This window comes from Vigna unguiculata, chromosome 1, assembly GCF_037176805.1.
Source record: "Vigna unguiculata cultivar grain cowpea cultivar isolate G323 ecotype 2 chromosome 1, ASM3717680v1, whole genome shotgun sequence".
Lineage (NCBI taxonomy): Eukaryota > Viridiplantae > Streptophyta > Magnoliopsida > Fabales > Fabaceae > Vigna > Vigna unguiculata.
In genome coordinates this window covers 6,241,084-6,260,506 of record NC_140792.1, presented here as the reverse complement: position 1 = coordinate 6,260,506, position 19,423 = coordinate 6,241,084, and the positions used below count along the sequence as shown (strand labels likewise).

The 19,423-nt window shown below is 34.2% G+C and overlaps 1 protein-coding gene and 1 long non-coding RNA gene across 3 annotated transcripts; both read right to left on the bottom strand.

Annotated features, from left to right (window-relative positions):
- Positions 1 to 4,879: 4,879 nt before the first annotated feature.
- LOC146888663 (uncharacterized) lies at positions 4,880 to 8,256 on the bottom strand. Its single transcript, XR_014993073.1, has 2 exons — positions 8,040 to 8,256; positions 4,880 to 5,163 (listed from the first exon to the last, which is right to left on the bottom strand). It is a non-coding gene; the product is annotated as an uncharacterized LOC146888663 (long non-coding RNA).
- Positions 8,257 to 13,335: 5,079 nt separating this feature from the next.
- On the bottom strand, positions 13,336 to 15,897 carry LOC114176988 (uncharacterized). Of its 2 annotated transcripts, XM_028062205.2 has the most exons (6): positions 15,452 to 15,897; positions 15,140 to 15,385; positions 14,952 to 15,060; positions 14,626 to 14,711; positions 14,028 to 14,192; positions 13,336 to 13,514 (listed from the first exon to the last, which is right to left on the bottom strand). In XM_028062205.2, exons 1-5 carry the CDS (start codon positions 15,542 to 15,544, stop codon positions 14,109 to 14,111), a joined length of 618 nt encoding a protein of 205 aa, XP_027918006.1. In that variant the 5' UTR covers positions 15,545 to 15,897; the 3' UTR covers positions 13,336 to 13,514; positions 14,028 to 14,108. The 2 variants fall into 2 exon arrangements, with proteins under 2 accessions (XP_027918006.1, XP_027918016.1); XM_028062215.2 differs by lacking the exon at positions 14,028 to 14,192 and having other exon boundaries at positions 15,452 to 15,895.
- Between the last annotated feature and the right edge of the window lie 3,526 nt (positions 15,898 to 19,423).

Below are 19,423 nucleotides of genomic sequence, written 5' to 3'. Positions count from 1 at the left end.
AGGTGGGGTGCATACAGGAAAGCCCATACGTTTATAGATTAGGTTGCAGGTAGTTAAAATTTATTCTAAACATTCACAAACATTGTCGGGTAGTTATGGATGATGAAAGAGGAAGGTTGTGGAGAATACATGAGGAGAAGTTGGTACTATATGATATATTGAACACATGAACATGTTAATATCTATTTTGAATGTATTTTCTTTTTGCAATTTAGTTATATGATAACTTTTTAGTGGTGTTTATTGGTATGGATTCTTTGACTACTGGATGTAATAACCAATTGTCGAAGTCGATCTGCAAATGTATGTTAACCCATACAATGCAGTAATATAAGTAAATTAATATAAGTAATATATGTTTGAGATAGTTTGCTACAATTTAAAAATGCATAACATAGGTTAGATAGATCTATTTGCATACTTGGTACAGATTCTGGAAAACTTCTTTGAAAACTACATTGGTTGTAGAGTTCAAAGGTTTCTTCTCATTATCATGAATTAGGATCTTTAGTCCAACTTTGCTTTGAACTCTAGATAGCCCAACATATAGCTACTCGTGGCCGAAAATTGGTGTTGGTAGGTATAATCCTACTAATGCTAGGGATTGCCCTTGAGATTTGTTTATTGTCATTGCATAGGATAACATAACTGGGAATTGCCTTCTGATAAGCTTAAAAGGCCATGGCGTCTGTGAAGGTGTCATAGACATTCGAGGAATGTATACTTCCTGGCCTTTTCTGTTTCCAATAATTATCTTTGCTCCAATAACATGATTTCCTAGTCTGCTTACAACTAATCTACTCTCATTACATAGTCCTTCAGCCTGGTTCAAGTTCTTTAAAAGCATAATTAGAGCCCCAATCTTGGATTTAATGTTATGATTTGGGAGTCCTGACGTAATGAGTGTATTAAGAAATTCTGGGGCGGTTTGATGATATGCATCAACAATCATATCTTTTGAACGAAGAAATGTGATGAATGCTTCGAGGAAATGAAGAAGAGATTGACAACAGCTCCGGTTCTAGCTATACCAGACACCAGTAAGAAATTTGAGGTGTTTTGTGATGCATCCTATCAAGGCTTGGGGTGTGTATTGATGCAGGAAAGGAGGCCAGTAGCTTACGCTTCTCGACAGTTGAAGGTGCATGAGAAGAACTACCACATCCATGACTTAGAATTGGCTGTTGTAGTGTTTTCTCTCAAGACATGGAGGCACTATTTGTATGGCTCCCAGTTCCAGGTTTTCAGCGATCACAAAAGTCTGAAATACTTGTTTGACCATAAGGAGTTGAATATGAGACACCGGCGATGGATGGAGTATCTCAAAGATTTTGACTTCGAGTTACTTTACCATTTAGGTAAGGCGAATGTGGTGGCGGACGCCTTAAGTCGGAAAATGATTCACATGTCAGCGATGATGGTGAAAGAGCTAAAGTTGATTGAGAACCTCAGGGATATGAATCTGGGTATACAGCTGGGAGAAGGTTCTATCCGATGCAGTGTACTAACCTTGACTAGTGACATCATGGGGTTGATCTGTGAAGGACAGAAGAGTGATGTTGAATTACAGTAGTTTGTGAGCTGGTTGGGTACTGATAAAGGGAAGGACTATCAAATGGGATCTGATGGCATCCTGCGTTTCAGAGATAGAGTTTGTGTGCTGGGAAACTAGAGATTGAGGAAGCAAATTATGGAGGAGGGACACAAAAGCCGTCTTAGCATACATCCAGGAATGACTAAGATGTATTAGGATTTGAAACAGTCCTTATGGTGGAACGGAATGAAAATTGATGTCACCGACTTTGTGGCGTCGTGCTTGGTGTGTCAAAAGGCCAAGATTGAACATCAGCGCCCAGGGGGTACACTATAACCATTAGACATCTCGCAGTGGAAATGAGATAGTATTGAAATGGACTTTGTGATGCAAAACGTGGAATAGTACTAGCTTTCAAAATGTGGAATAGTACTAGCTTAAATGGTTGAAAGTAGTTGGTTTTGTTGCAAGGACTTGGGTTTAAGTCCTATGGATGCCAATTGTGTGATTATTTAATTGCATTATTTTTTATGATATGCTTGATCATGGTGAGTGGTTATAAATTCCTAGATGTATAAGAATTATCCAGAAACATGAATTGGCTTGATGGTTGTGCATTGGCTTGATAATTGCATGGTGGTGAGTTCGAACCTTGGTTAGAGTCAATTCATAAGAACTTATTTTTTTTATGCCTTGGGAAAAAATTTGAGTAGATGAAGAGTTGAATGTAAGTACTATGAACGCATACAAGAGGGTTAATGAAACTTAATTAGACATTAAGGATCAATTAAGAGATTGATTGGAATTGAATTTCGTTTTAATGTAATTTAATTAGTTTTTAGGGCTCGAAAAAGAGGAGGAATATGAAAATTTCGTGTGGCTACTATCTAAGGAGTTTACAACCCTAAAGAATTGAGTGAGGAGAGTGTGAGACGGCTGGAAGAAGGTCTCATTAGTGGGGTTCAACGTTGGAGCGAAGAAGGATATTGGAGCAATATTAGCGAAATTTCGTCGTTAGGGGAGTTGACCTTTGTTTGTTTATCCTTGCTCTTAATATGTTTGATGTATAAGAAAGCTGAGAGTTTTGTGCGTGATTATGAATTGGTAATGGGTATCTTTCTGTGGTTTATTTTTCTTTTCTGCTTCATCTGCTTACCAATGTACACAGCATATTTCTTTATCCTTGTTATGCATAATGACCTATTCGAAAGATTCTTTCTTTCGAACATTTTATTCTAGGAAGATTACTCTTGTTTTTGTGGTCTGATAAGCATCGTGAGTTTGGGTTCACGTCATCAACTACGTGTTTGTATGCATAGGATCTAATCCCTCTTGTTTTCTTACTAGAGTTTCGTTGGATTTTGGTATGTTTTATGTCTGCATGAATTTCATGGTATACTTTTTTATCAAAATAAGTGAGGGCTATAAAGTTTTCCTTGGCGCCGCAAGATGTTTATTTGGCTTTTCTTTCTTCGTTTATGGTGCAACTGTGTGACCCCTTTACTGTACTAATTCCCGTGCCCGCGTAAGGGTTCCCAAAAATGTGCGTCTTTCATTTAGCCAATCCCATGTTTAGATGCTTTACAATGCATGTGCGTCTTTCATTTAGCCAATCCCAAGTCTGGGTGGTTAATTATGGTGCATATGAATTGTGGTGATGTAATCTGAGGCATGTTGATATGTAAAAAATACGCAAGTAGGTATTCTAGATGTATGCTTTGATGATTGGTGTGTTAGGATTGATTATGTTGTACCTAAAACAAGTAAATCTGAGTTACTAGTGTAGTGTCTGGCAGTGTGGATGGAACTGCCAAGCGATAGCTACAAAACTAGGTGGCCTGGAGTGCAAGTTCGCCTAGCGATGTATGTGAAGCGCCAAGCAGTTTCGGGTGCAAAGTTGGATTGTGTGGAGGGTTCTATACAACTTTGGATGGAGGTCTTGAGGCAATGCTTTGTTGGGGGCCCAGTTACGAGTATAACTTGTATTGGGGTAACACTTGGCCACTTAATGTTGTAGCCTGGTGGTTTTGGAAGTTCAATGGAGTGTGTGAGATCATGGCTCGTATAGATGGGTTTCAAAAGATTGCCCTCCTCAGTGTTATCCGACGAGTTTGTTAGTCCTTGGACAAATACGGATTGTGGTTCGTATTGGGAAACTTCACTTGGTGTTGCAGATTGTGGCCGTGACAAGATTATTCCCACGTGTGGACTATAGGTGGTGGCCTGTAGTCAGAGAGGCGAGTGGACACTCGTGGCAGCAAAAGATTTGAAAGTTGAGGTTTAAAGATTGTGGTTCTAACAAGGGTCATGGGTTTGAGATTGTAATTTTAGTTTATATTATATTTCCTTTTATTTGAGCTCACCTTGTTTGTGTGTTTGGCGATGATCATGTAACTTGTTACATGGGAGCAGATGTTAATGCAGGTGAGCATGTTGGCACTTAGAGACGGAGTGGGGGCTAGCCATGGGAGATTTTATATGGAATTATCTTTACGGATTTTGTTTTTATGAACTATTTTTGTAATCAGGTACTATGACTTATTTTATATTTGTAGTGTGAACGTATGTACAGATTTGATCTTTTGGTGCGTATAAACTAAATTTTAAATTTTTCGCACATCTTTGGGAAAGTAATAATAAATGTTGTTTATGAATATTTCTATTATTTTGTTTTTAAATAAGTAATTTTCGGCTAGGACGTTACAGTGAATACTGAAATCCTAAGAAATTTGTGTGTAACTCATTTATTCTTTGTAGTTTTTCACCTCTATTTTCCATGATGATATCTCTAGGAGAACCAATATCAATATCACGTACAACTAATGTTGCAACTTCAGAAATAGTAGGAATATTATAAATTCGGCCATCCTTAGTCCTATCTACTATTAGTCTTACCTTTAAGTCATCATATGGTTTGTCCTTGCATCTGTCTCTTGCCATTCAAAATGACTTGGCATAGACATTATGCATATCAAGCATGTTTGTTAGTGGTTGCACAATTTCAACATCTATACGATTTGAGTTCCTACAACAATAATGGAATAAATCAATGTAAGTAGGTGTAATTAATTAAAAATTATAGTCTAAGTAGCATTAAACTTTAAATTGAAAATGTTAACCTTGAAGATTGGATCATGTTATGTGTCTCATTCTCAGTATCATAAATATAGAGTTGTGCAAACTTCAGAACCTCTCCAACTGGTGGAAGGAGGCTACCAATTTTGTGACATGATTGACCTTGTATTCTAAGATTTGGTGCTCCTTGTCCGTTTTTGATATTTCTATCAATTTTTGCTGTAACATCCCTAAGGACTATTACTAATATATAATAAATAAATACTGAAATAGAATAAATACCACATTTATTATGAAACCATTTCCCAAAACGCGGGAAATTTAAAACTTTAATATAACTGTCATAAACCAGGAGTCCATAGTTATAAAACTGAAATAAAATTCAGTGGCTCCCGAACTGATTACACATTTATCTCAAAACTAAAATAATATATATATATATATATATATATATATATATATATATATACAAAAATCCCAGGCTAGTCCCCGCTCCGAGTCTAAGCGTCTCCTAGCTCACCTGTCAAATCATCTGCTCCCGGATAACAAGTTATCTGATCATCGCCACACACACACAGAAAAGGTGAGCTATGCACAATATATATATAAAACAAATACATGAAATAAATATGCAACCCATCTCGAAAATAACATAAATAATATTTCACGCTTTTCAAATAACCCAATCAAGACCTCATAGTCCTTCATGAGTCATATCCATGAACTAGGTCTTGGGACTTCACTGTGCTCCCACGAAACTAACTCATTCATCCAAGTCTCATACTTGGACCCTGGCACGCACGCAATCACCATACTATGGACTCCTCGCCTAATAGTAGCCGACAGGAACATAACAGTTCCTTGCCCATCGTGCGCCCGACACATGCAATCACCATACTAAGGACTCCTCACCCATTAGTAGCCGACGAAAACTCAACCAGTTCCATGCCCATCATGTGTCCAACCATTAAGCACATCCCAGACCCCTATTGGACTTAGTCCTTCAAGCCCAAACATCATACCACATGCATAAGCATCCTAAACTTAGGATAAATCAACCAAATCACTCACACAACACAAACAAACCTGGAATTTTGCATAAACTCGCTTAAGCTAGGGACCCTCGCCCAAGCTAAGCCCTCAGCCTCGCTTAGGCTAGTTCACCTCGCCTGGGCGAGCTTAAGACAGTGACTGCATCGTGTTATCTCGCTTAAGCGAGCTTTGTTCGCCTAGGCGAGATCATCACTCGCCCAAACACCCAAAACTAACTTGCCTGAGCTACAATGCAAGCAACACACCAACTTGATCACGACATCTCGCTTAGGCGAGAACGTCTTGCCTGAGCGAGACCTTAGTTCGCTCAAACCTACCAAAATTCCTCGCCTGAACGAGAAGTCGTGCTCAACACGCGCAACTTCATCACCATCTCGCTTAGGCAAACCTCACTCGCTTGAGCGAGGGTACGTGTCGCTCAAACCTAATCCTCGTCGCTTGAGCGAGAAGCTCGTGTGGCAATAGGGTTTGCGTCTCTGCTAATCTCGCATAGGCGAGCCTGGCTCACCTGAGCGAGAAATGCAGACTCCTACACTAATCACGCACGCAACAACAGCAACCAAAATACCAATTCACACTTCACTTCATACCAAAGCAGCTCGTATCAATTATAGCAAACATACAATATAATTTAAATGCAATATCGTCCCCCAACCCTCACATTTTCACAATAGCAGCCTACCTAGTGCAAACATCCATCATGATCATACATTTAGGTAAAAACACCAATAGAACAGTACCCAAATACCAACCCCAAATTCCTCTCATGGGGAACACGAAATTTGATGGCAAAACAGTATCACAAGCATGCAATGTGACCCAAAAGCATACAATTACAGTTCAGCTCCCCTAACCTGAAAACGAATTTGGCTTTAGTGTGGGCTTAATGGCAATTCAAGCCCCTTAGTTAGATGATTTTTCTTTGTCTCTTCACATTCAAACCACAACTAATAGTTAGCAAAAGTAAAGCTTATTATATGCCCATCAAGGTTTGAACCCGTGACCCTTCACTCATAAGGCCAAATCACAACCATTATGCCAATTCAGATTTAGTGATACCCTTTAATCAAAAATAGTTTACATTATCAATCTCATACTTATACATATTATTAAAAATTAATATTAAATAACAACACATAATTGGCATACATATGACTCAAACCCAAGTTCTCTCACACAATAAAAGTACTCTTAACCACATGAACTAGTACTTTTCCACGTCACATTAAATAATAAATAATGTCATAAAGGTGCTTTCTACTCGTTTATTAATTAATTAATTATTTAATTAATTAATTTCACGGGTCTTACATTTGCTCCCGGAGAAGTAAACACAAAGATCATGTTATATGTTCTTATATTTTGTTGATAATTCTTTGATTGTTGAGAATCTATATCAGTGAGTAGATGATGCAGCAGAGGAAGAGGCTTCTTTAGTAGTGGCAATTGAACTTTGCCATTTCCACAACATAGTTAGAACTTTGGAATGGAGGCATGTACATTTTTCCTTATCCTTCTTGATACCACATATGGGTTTTGCAATGGATATATTGATATATAGGTTGACCAATATCTTTGTATGCCTTACACATGAGAAAATCATTTAGTAGAAATAATATGAATATTTGATTATAGTAAGAAATGGGAATTGATATGAGATATTACATTTGATTCAAATGATTAATCAATGATATTTTCTTCAAATTCTTTTTCATCTTCAGAACTTGAACTTGAGTGCATTGCAAAATCTTTTAAAAATGATCATAACCATGTTACTAGCAACCAATTTATGTATAATTTAATAGATTAGCAGTTTTAAATCATATATTGAGTGTTACCTTCCATATTTGTATTGAATGTCTTCTTATTGTAGTGATGAAGTATACCTTGCAAAGCAGGTGTTTCCTCTGTAATGGCATAAAACCTATTAATTAGGTTTGTACGATGGTGAATATTATGTAGGATTTTATTTCCTCTATCCTTACTAACTTATGGGGATATCTGTTGAGTTTGGAATGTTTCCCACCAAGGAGTTAAGGATGATGGTTCATTGAGTGCACTTAAAGTAATATGTGAGAGTGGCTTGTTGTATATCCTTAGTTGTGTATGTTGATCTGGTGTAGACTAATTTTGTGTAGATCTACATTTTTTTCAATAATCAATTTTCTCCTTTTCTATCTTGCTAAAGCACAGTAATCTGTATTCTTGCCTTTCTATTTATGCACAACATTGTTGTGCAATGATTCTTCATCTTCAAAACTTGACTTCGAGTGCATTGAATAGTCTATTTAAACATGGTTATAACAATTTTAATACAAACTAAGTTGAGTAGGATTTAGTTCCAAATTGTAGATGTAAATTAATTATTAGCTGGTACCTTCCATTTGGGAGAGTGTCTGATAAAATATATTTTCATCGGAACTTGGAAGAGTTTTTTAATTAACATGTACTTTGAGTAGGTGAGGATCCCTTTGCAGCGATGTCATACCTACTTCTCTTTTGAATAAGAAATTGTTTCCTTTTCAATCTTGCCAAAGCACAACTATGCTTATTCATCTCTTTCTGCATATCCATAAATGACTATGCAAAGGAAGAAAAACCTGAAATATTTAATAAGTTGTAAGAATATAGAAAATATTTTGTGCAATATTGATGTAGTAATAGTAATGATACCACGATTTGCTCATAAATGAATGATTAATGAATTTGTATGCTACTAATGTATAATATATTAGATTAGATTAGATGAATTGTAAATGAAGACAATATATCAAATGAATATTGTTATCAAAGATTTTATGGACTTTGATCTCTATGTATAAAGCTAAGAGCTAAGTTTGGAAGAATATGTATCTATATGTTGAATCTGTATCAGTTTGGAATGAATAATTCTTTTTCAAAACGAAAGAATGTATTAAATTTGATAGGGTTAACCTAAAGTCTTTTGCATTTAGGATACAACTATTTTCATGCATTGTTTTAGATGTAGCCACAATCCAATGCTTACTTCCATGTTTGAAACAAATTCCTAGCTTCACTTTTTGTTCTTCACTTTACATATTGGAATTTAATTTTCCATAAAGGATTTTTCCTCAAATTTATTGATTGTTAACGGTGGAAATGAAATATCTGCAATGTATTTAACTTTTTACCTTTAATTTCTTATATATATATATATATATATTTGGGATTTAAGTTTAATTTTAATTGCAATGTGAGATATTATTGGAACTTTTGTAATGCTGAAGTGTTATTATGAATGTGTTTAATAATTTAATTTTATAAATTAAATTTGACTTTTTATTAATGCATTTTCAGTTTAGGACAGAAGGGTTATGTTATATAATTTAGTTTTGTTTCTATAAATTTTCTTTTAAATGTGAAAGTGTTGATTATTTATTGGAATAATTATTAATATATATATATATATATATATATATATATATATATTGATATATGTTTGGTATGTTGAATTTTATAAATTGGCTGAGAGTTCTTTTAACATCACGGTTTCAAGTGTTTTGGAGACATCCACTCACCAACATCACGGTTTCAAGTGCTTTGCACACTTCCACTCACCAACACCATGACGACTTCGTCTGGGCTCGTGTTCCGTAACTGGTTTCAGCAATCTGTGGGCACTTTAAAACCTCCTAAGGTAAGGTTATTCTTCCTTCTTCTCTATTTGTATTATACATCTTAGTTATATCACTTTTCTTTGCAAAACACCATTTCTTATTCTTATCAAAATTTGATCACACATGATTTTGTTGCATGTTGACTGTTTGGGTTCTCAACTTTGGTTGATGTTTGTTTAAATTTAGGGGTTTCTTAATTTAGGGTTTCATATTTCATTTCACTTATTCTTGAAAATAATGATGAATTTAGGGTTTACAAAAGTGATTGTGTTTAATATGATCTTGTATATTTGGTACTAAGACGTTGTAAGTACAAGTGATTGTGCGATTTAAAAATTGTTTTATTCATTATTGGGGTGAACAGTTAATCAGTGGTTCGAACTTCTTGAGAGATTCTAATAGGAACCTGGTAACTATAAGTTTGAAGGAACACATGCACCGATAAAGTCCTTTTTTGCTACTCGTTTTGTCGAGTTTTATGGCTTGCGATCAAGTCATTTCATAGTTACCCAATTGTTATGTGCAAACTTTTTTAAGGTTAGAATTTGTAATGATGATTGGGCTGAGATAGAGTATCCACTCCCTAAGGACATGAAAAATCTCGATGAACCATTGGTTTCTTCTCACTTCTTCAGATGCTTCACTACTTTGTTGCAAATAAATAAGGTATATTGCTGATTGTAATGATGAAGTTCAGTTTCATGATACCTGATTGGTAAAATATTGTTAAATTGGCTAACTCAATGTATTAGTTTTTTTATATGCAAGATAGTTTGGATTTTCAATTTTTGGAATATAATTGGGGTAAGGAATTTGTACCAGGGAAAGTGAAATTGATAGACCTTAAGAAGCATCCCCATTATTGTAGGACTAAGAGAAATGATGTGAGTAGAATATATATCAGTAACAATATTTTGAAAATGATTGATTATTATCAACTGAGGAGCGATCATGTACTTCATGGCAAGTACATAAAGGGAAATGTGTTTTGTTTTAGGTTGTATGATAAATTAACTGAGAATAAGATAAGTTACAACCCAAGCATATATGATAAGAACTCTTGCTTAAATCCTCTTGTCATTTCTTTTTCAAACTCTGAGATGTGTGAATTTACAAATATTTTTGACTTGTATGAATCTACAGACATTTCTAGTTCTGATGAAAGCATATCATCCATTGGATTGGACCCTAATGCATTTGATTTCTTCACTGATAAGGAATTTTCTTCTTATGATGTCAAGATCTCATCACTAGTATTTTTCTAACCAATATGTCAATGCCTTTATCTTCCTGTACTTTTCTATTGGAATTGTCTTTTTATGATGTCAAGTGCTCATCATTGGCATTTTTCTAACCAATATGTGAATGCCTTTGTCTTCTTTTACTTTTCGATTAAATTTTGGGATTGCTAAATATATATTAAATTATCAGTATATGTGTTTAGAGTTTTCATCAAATGCATTGGACAGGAATTGCGAGTACTATTATTTGGTAAATAGTGATGGGTTCGAGTGGAAGTGTAGTTTAAGATGGTTGTTGAGAAGACCAACAAAATGATATAACATCTGGCTGGAAAGTCTTCTGCACTGATAATGGATTGAGGGTTGGGGACACAATACGAAAAGGTGTTTATAGAAATGTTAGCAACCGCATCAACGTGGTGAAGAGAAATTGAAGGTACTTAGTTTATAAAACATGGATCATATCTATATGAGGATCTATCTGATTATATATATATATATATATATATATATATATATATATATATATATATATATATATATATGTTGTGATTAATAGTTGTCATTTATCATTGATGATAGTCACCATGTCCGCCAAAACACTAAAAGGGTGCAATATTTTTTCAAAACTACTAAAATGGGCAAATTTAAAGAAAAAATCAAAATAGACAAGTAATCCTAGCTTGGTACGACTTCATTATGAAGAAGCTATGTAAGCTTGGAACAACTTTTGACCTAGTTTATATCACAATACACTAAAGTTGTGTAAATCTTCAAAATGAAGTTGTACCAAGCTGATACGATTTACCCATTTTCATAACTTTTTTAAATCTATCACATTTTAGTAATTTTGAAATAAATTACACCATTTTGTGCTTTTGTCCATCATGTCTTAATCACATTCCATAAATACATTCAAATGAATTATATTTAATAAAGGCATGCATTAGTCAATAAAAAAAAAGAAAAGTATTGCATGTGATTGTTGATTTAACAATCTTAAAAATTTTAATCGCTCTTTAATATGATATTAGTGATTCTTTTTTGTAATTAAATATTAACAAAATAAATTGAAGTTATATGAAATATAAAATTATATTAAAATTTTAATTATTCTTTAAATGCATATATTTTAATGGAATGTTATCAATGAAGATAAATTTAAATATTATTTTCAATTCTATAAATTGATTACTTTGAAATTAGTCGTTTTGAAATTTTAATTAATACTTTTTATTATTAAAATTAAACTAAGAATATTTTTGTAATTTACCATATCATCTAATTAATTAATTTTTATCAATTACATTAATAAAATATTTACAAACTTTCTACTCATGTTTATTCACTTTTTCTCAATTCAAACACTTTTATTTTGTTCTCTTTATTTTTTCATTTGTACCCGAATCTAAACATGATATACTTTAATAGACACGCACTACAAGAAAATTACATATTAGTGAGGGAATAATTCCTAGTGAATCCCTAGCTAATCTCTCGCAAACCGATTCAGCGAGGGATTAGCGAGGAAATAGCGAAGACACTATGTCGTAGCTAAAATATAGGTAGCTAAGTAGCTAGAGAACCACTTTGTCGCTAATCCCTAGCTAATCCCTAGCAAATCGGTTGTAGCTAAACCCTAGCTAATCCCTAGCAAATCGATTGTAGTTAATCCTTGGCTAATCCCTAGCAAATTGGTTGTAGCTAATTCCTAGCTAATCCCTAGCAAATTGGTTGTAGCTAAACCCTAGCTAATCCCTAGCAAATCGATTGTAGTTAATTCCTAGCTAATCCCTAGCAAATTGGTTGTAGCTAATCCTTGGCTAATCCCTAGCAAATCGATTGTAGCTAATTCCTAGCTAATCCCTAGCAAATTGGTTGTAGCTAAACCTTAGCTAATCCCTAGCAAATTGGTTGTAGCTAAATCCTAGCTAATCCGTAGCAAATTGATTGTAGCTAATCCCTAGCTAATCCATAGCAAATCGGTTGTAGCTAATTCCTAGTTAATCCCTAGCAAAGTTGTTGTAGCTAATCCCTAGCTAATCCCTAGCAAATTGATTGTAGCTATTCCCTAGCTAATCCCTAGCAAATAGGTTGTAGCTAATCCCCCACTAATCCCTAGCAAATTAGTTGTAGCTATTCCCTAGCTAATCCCTAGCAAACTTATCCCTAAATCCCAGTTGAAGCATGTGCTAACAATATATGATGGGCTGCCAAATATGGTTCAATTGAGGAATTTCCTTTGGAGTAGTTGGATAAAGAGGTAGAACATCGCTGAGGTGGTGAGATTCCTAAATCATAGCCAAAAGCTGCACATGCATTGGCCTTATTCACTTTAGTCCAACGTTTAACTTTGTCACCAAATTCTTAAAATAATTGATGATAAACTTAGAGTAACTTTTAAGAACTACTATAGATTTGCTGCTATAAGAACTATAGAGCAAGATAATCATCAAATTTCAAGCAAGACCAAATATCAATTACGGAGGTCTGAAAATGATAATTTAAAAAGAGGACAAAATAACCACTAAATAACCACAACTAAAACTAACTCATCTCTAAACTAAACTACCTTTAACAAACTTTCTATTTCAAGGAACAATCATATAGTGTTGCAAATTAATCACTGCACCTAAATCATGTCTATTAAGCAAACTCAAGGGAATGTTGTTAAGGGTATTGATATATGCATCTGTTTTACAGCATTTGACCACAGAGACCGAAACTAAAAAATCAATCATTGCAAGCATCTACAATGGATGATATTACCAAACAAAAAACAAGCATCAGAAAATATTATAAAATATTTCATTAGATTCATATCTAATAATATCTAATAATAATCACAATATACATAAACACAATCCATACACTACAGTTTTGGAGGATGAAAAGCAAATGCAGACCCTTACTCAGCTGCTATCTGTGGCTACTTCAACTAACTGATGGGCGAGGCAGTCTTTTCGCAATTTCCTGTCAAAACCAAGGTTTTAATGGTTAAGCCTAATTGGGAATGCACAAAACCATGTATCATAATATTAATAATCATATCTAAAAATATAACAGGTTGTACACAAATGATGAACAAAACATCAGATCAAGTTAAGACATCATTATAAATAGAGCAATCCACCAAAACAAAAGGGAGAAAAACTGTCTATAGGTCAGAGATTGCAAGTACTTTAGAAAAACACATCAAATTTTTTTTATTAATAGTGTTGTTATTTTCATTTCAATGCAAACTGAACTTTTTATCTTTTCTTAATATCTTCAGTTTATAGTTAGCAGAGGCTGTGATCTTTTTCATATATAGGAGGCTACCAAGAAGTTAGTGCTTTCTGGAAAGATTGTTGAACTTCTCTACAAGTACCAATCTTGTGTAACCTCAAAATATAACCCTGGCCATTTTATTATGGTTTCTCTAACCTAAAATATTTTTTAGTAGTTAACTTAACTCCCTTATGTATTCCAAGACCAAGATATTACCTTTGATGGAAAAGATGCAATCTTGGATTTTTGTAGGACAGAATTCCTATTTCAAGATCATCTTTAGCCCCTCCAATAGGTCTATATGAGTTTGCTACAAGTACAACTATCTTCAGGCAGCAAGAACATTAGGGGGAGCTTGCTAGTGGCATAATCAACAATGTCCTAAGAGACCAAAGATCAAAGTTAAAGCCGAAAATTCACTACTAGCATAGCCTCTAGAAAATCCTAAAGATCTGCAAGTCAATATCAAACAGTATTCCTGTACTTCCTAACACTTGATCATTACTTAAGCATTGTTGCCCCTACAACTAAATTAAACAGGTTAGACTTCATATCAGATGACCAGCACCGAAACAAGATCACATATATTATTGTGGCACCTTATACTCAATCTAAAGAGACATTCATTGTCAAAAGTAATTGCTTGGGCCATATTCCCCTGTTTGGACAGATTTTGCAGGTCTATATTCAAGTCATTTTTCTGAAAGCAAGTATCCAAGTCAATTTGCTGATCTTAAAATATGAAAGTACTTTTATCAGTAAACATAAGAACTACCAAAGGTTATCTAAGTATAGAGCATTCAAGGTAGATTACCTCAGCAACCACAGCTTCATTCTCAATAGGATTCATTGAGCAGGTTGAATAAACCATTCTTCCACCAATTTTGAGTAAAGATATACCTGAGAATATGAATATTTGGTGATAATATTGTAGGTTGTTACCTCAACAATGAAATTATGACTAGAAGAAGCTGAGAGTGTTGGCACCATGTCAGAACCATTTACAATGGAAGTGATAAAGGGTTTTCCTACCTCAGCCAACTCCAATGTCACACAGGCAGTTGCAAAAATTACAATTATGAAACCATATTGAATTAGTTACTGGACTGAACATATATGTGAATTAGAGAGTTTGTATACCTGAGCCAAACGTGACACAAGTTGGCCTTGTCGAAGACAACTCTTCCATTTCTCTAAGCTTATGAGTCAATAATGCAACAACACCACCACCCAACGAGTGTCCAACAATCTATATGAAAATATTTTTATTATTATTATTATTATGATGATGATGAGAAACATGGTAAGTAACACTAACTAATAAATACCTTGATTTTGAAGTGGGGGTATTGACGAAGAGCTTCAAGTAGTACAGGAATGCAATGTTTGCTAATCCAATCAGCCGCAACAACCATACCACGATGTGCATGTCCTGAAACCATGTTGTGATCGAAGGAGACAGAAGCACACAGTGCATCTATGAGAGTGTCTTTTATGCTACGCGTTCCACGGATGAACACCAGCAAACATTTCAATTCTTGATCACGTATAACCGTGAAAGCAGGCTTCAGAAACTGACATGCAAAATTCATTTTTAGTTCAAATGCCCAAACGAAAACTCATCTAATTAATCAACGTACCCTAGATGTTCTCTCGCTATAGAGCACATCATCCTCGTGGAATTCAGCAGCACATAGAAGTGCTGGAAAGCGTTTGCTGCGGCTGCAAATCATGGAAAGCGTTCTCTCCCTATTACTATCACTGCTGGAAAATGAAGAAGTAATCGATAAAAAGAACCAGTCTAAGTAATTTATCACAAAGTAATCGATAGGAAAACATCGGTCAAATGCGGCGTCTAGAACGGTCTTAGGGTTCTTCGTCCCCAAACAACGACCTCTGCCTCTTGATTGTGGTGCAGCCTCATCATCTCCATGGATCCAGGTGCAGTTGCTGCTGGATTTAGATCATCCTACCTGACATAGCTCACTGTGCTCATTGTTGATCAAAGGAACATTTAATGGAAAATTGAAGTGAAACGTTCAACGGGACACGATTTTCATTTCGAAAATGGTACAGTATAGAAAATAAGGGTTCGAAAGATAACATAGATTAAGTACTTAATAAAAATCAAAAAGTAATTTCTGACGGTTAACTAAAATTAAAAAAAATTAACCTTGTGTTTGGATGGAGCATTTCAACAATGCTCAGAAATTGAAATGTTTTGCATTTGAATTGCTTGCAATTAAATTTCCTTCATTTTCTAAATAACTTGTTTGGATAAAGAAATTAAAATACCTTAAATTTCAATTTCTTGTTTGGAAAAAACAATTAAATTTGGGAACGGGTCGACGACTCAGATGGACCGAGCTGACCCACCCAACTACCCAACCAAATTGGTCTGACCCGACGACGCAGACGGGCCAGGCCGACTGGAAAACCTAGACAGGCTGGGTCGACCTGATGATCCAGACAAGCTTGACGGCCTATACCTGCCGGTCATGCCTGTCAAGTTCATCAACCTGGCCTGACACGACCTAGCCTAACTCGGCCCGTCTGGTCATTGGCCCGGCTTGGCCCCACTAGGTCATCAAATCGACTAAACCCATCTGGGTTGTCGGGCCCGTTTGTGTCATCGGACTCAACCCAACCTGGTTTGTCTGGGTCGTTGGGCCAGCTCGACACATCTTAGTCGTCAGGCTCGCTCGGACGGTGTGGGTTGTCAAGCTTGACCGACCTGTTTGAGTTGTCAAACCCGCCCGACCCGTATGTGACATCAGGTTACCCGATCCGTCTAGGTCATTGGGCTCGCCCGACCCGTCTGGGTTGTTGGGCCTGCTTGACCCGTTTGTGTCGTCAAGTTGGTATGATTCGTCTGGATCGTATGGCCAGCCCAGCTTGTCATGGTTGTGAGGTTGAGTGAGAAGAATTTCAAATTCCACCTTTTTTTAGGGTATTTGAATTTCTTCTAATTTAGCTAATTGAAATACTTCAAAAAAATGCATGCATTTTAAATGCTTTTTAATTTCTCTATCCAAACAAAGTATTTCATTACAAAGAATTTCAAATTCTTCAAATAAATGAATCACCCTCTTGAATTGCCTCATCCAAACACACCCTAAAACAATTCTAACGGTTTTATTTAATCACTACAAAATAACTGCTACTAACACGTAGTTTTTTTAGTGTTAAATGGAAAAAAATATTGTGTTAGTTAAATGGTAGTTAGTATTTAATATATATATATATATATATATATATATATATATATATATATATATATATATATAAAATAAAAATAATTTGCAAATAAGGGATTAATTTATATAATAATAAAATATATTTTTGAAGATTTTTAAATACATCGATAGTTTTTAAAAATTTCTTAGCAATAAAATCATTTTATAATTAAAATCATAGCTAATTAGCTTCAACTTAATTATCATATTATGTTGTATCTAATCCCTAACTATTAGTTACAACTTAGCTGCTATATTATGTTGTGTCTAATCCCTAACTAATTAGCTTCAGTTTAACTACCATATTATGTTGTGTCTAATCACTAACTAATTAGGTATAACTTAGCTACAATATCTATGTTGTGTATAATCTCTAACTAATTAGTTACAATTTAGCTACTATATTTATGTTGTGTTTAATCCCTAACTAATTAGCTACAACTTAGCTACCATATTTATGTTATGTTTAATTCCTAACTAATTAGCTACAACTTAGTTACCATATATATGTTATGTCTAAGCCCTAACTAATTAGTTACAACTTAGCTACCATATTTATATTGTGTTTAATCCCTAACTAATTAGCTACAACTTAACTACCATATTTATGTTATGTTTAATTCCTAACTAATTAGCTACAACTTAGTTACCATATATATGTTATGTCTAATCCCTAACTAATTAGCTACAACTTAGCTACCATATTTATGTTGTGTTTAATCCCTAACTAATTAGCTACAACTTAGCTACCATAATATGTTGTATCTAGTCCCTCACTAATTAGCTACAACTTTGCTACAATATTTGTTTGTCGCTAATTTGTCTCTAATTAGCGAGGGATTAGCGAGTAAAATTTTCCCTCGCTAATTTCCCTCGCAAATCAGCAAATTTCTTGTAGTGACGATCACCTATTGATTGAATGGAAATTATATCCACATGAATTTTATACTTGTTTAATATGAACTATGTAAATTTTATCAAAGTTATAATAATGTGAAAACGTTTTTTTAATTTTCAACATTGCCTTTTTACATTCAAATTAATTATTTAAAAGTCATCTTATATTCAATACTTAATTATTTTTTAAAATAATAATATTTTTTAAATAGTTTTAAATAAAATTTCCATAACAATTTGTAATATTAATGTATAATCTATATTATCTTGGTTTTGTAGGGTTGAGTTAGGCTTAAAGTTCACTTCTTAACATGGTATCAAAGTCAGGTTAGAGTTTATCCTAGCGAGATTAGTTTGGCATATTGTTTTGCCCGCTATCGGACCACTATCAGACTACTCATTAATGTCTAGTCCCACACTCAAGATGTATATACCTCGGCATGAGGAAAATGTGTTGGAAGTCACACATCGATTAGGGATAAGACTAGTTTAGAGTATATAAGTGGGTGCAAACCTCATCTTATAAACTGGTTTTGTAGGGTTGAGTTAGGCTTAAAGTTCACTTCTTAACATGGTATCAGAGCCATGAGTTGAAGCCTATCCTAACAAAATTTTGTATTTGTTAGGTCCATTGTTCCACTTGCTATCGAGTGACTATTGGACTACCCATTAATGTCTCTCATGATCAAGATGTATATACCTCGCATGTGAGAGTGGTGTGTTGAAGTCCCACGTCGATTAGAGATAAAACCAATTTAGAGTATATAAGTGGGTGCAAACTTCATCATACAAGCCGATTTTGTGGGGTTGAATTAGGCTTAAAATTTATTTCTTAACATTCATTATGTGATTTCTAAGGATAGCAAATATACTCTTTTATTGCCTTGAGCAACATACAAAATGTATTTTTTTGTAACAAATATGATGTAACTTTAATTTTTTATTGTGAATAATAATGCGTAGGAAAAGATGAATGATATTCAAATTAACATTTTCATAACAAAAGACTTTTACAAGATAATTGTTTAATCTTGATTTTAGCACTGTGAACGAAAATGCAAGATCAACACTTTGTTAGACCCAAATGAACTTTTTCACAACAAATTGTGTTGAACCCAAATGAGCATTTTTCACACCAAATTGGATTTTACAAAAAGAATTACGTAACTCTAACTTTTTATTGTAAATTATTGTAAATTGAAATATATGAGAATAAGGTAAGTATATTGTTGAATCTAGATAAATATTTTTCTTAAAAAATTTAATTAAATAATAGTTTAATATTTAATATAATCTTGTTTGATTTAACGAGGTAGATAAATATTTTAAAATATATATTAATTTTATACATTTAATTAAGGGTAAGGAAAGTATAAGGATGTTAACATCTTCTCTTTAATGTAATTAACTTTCTGAATTCATAGACGGTTCCTCTTTTAAAGGTTTTTCGGTATTTATTTTTCATAATAAATTATGATG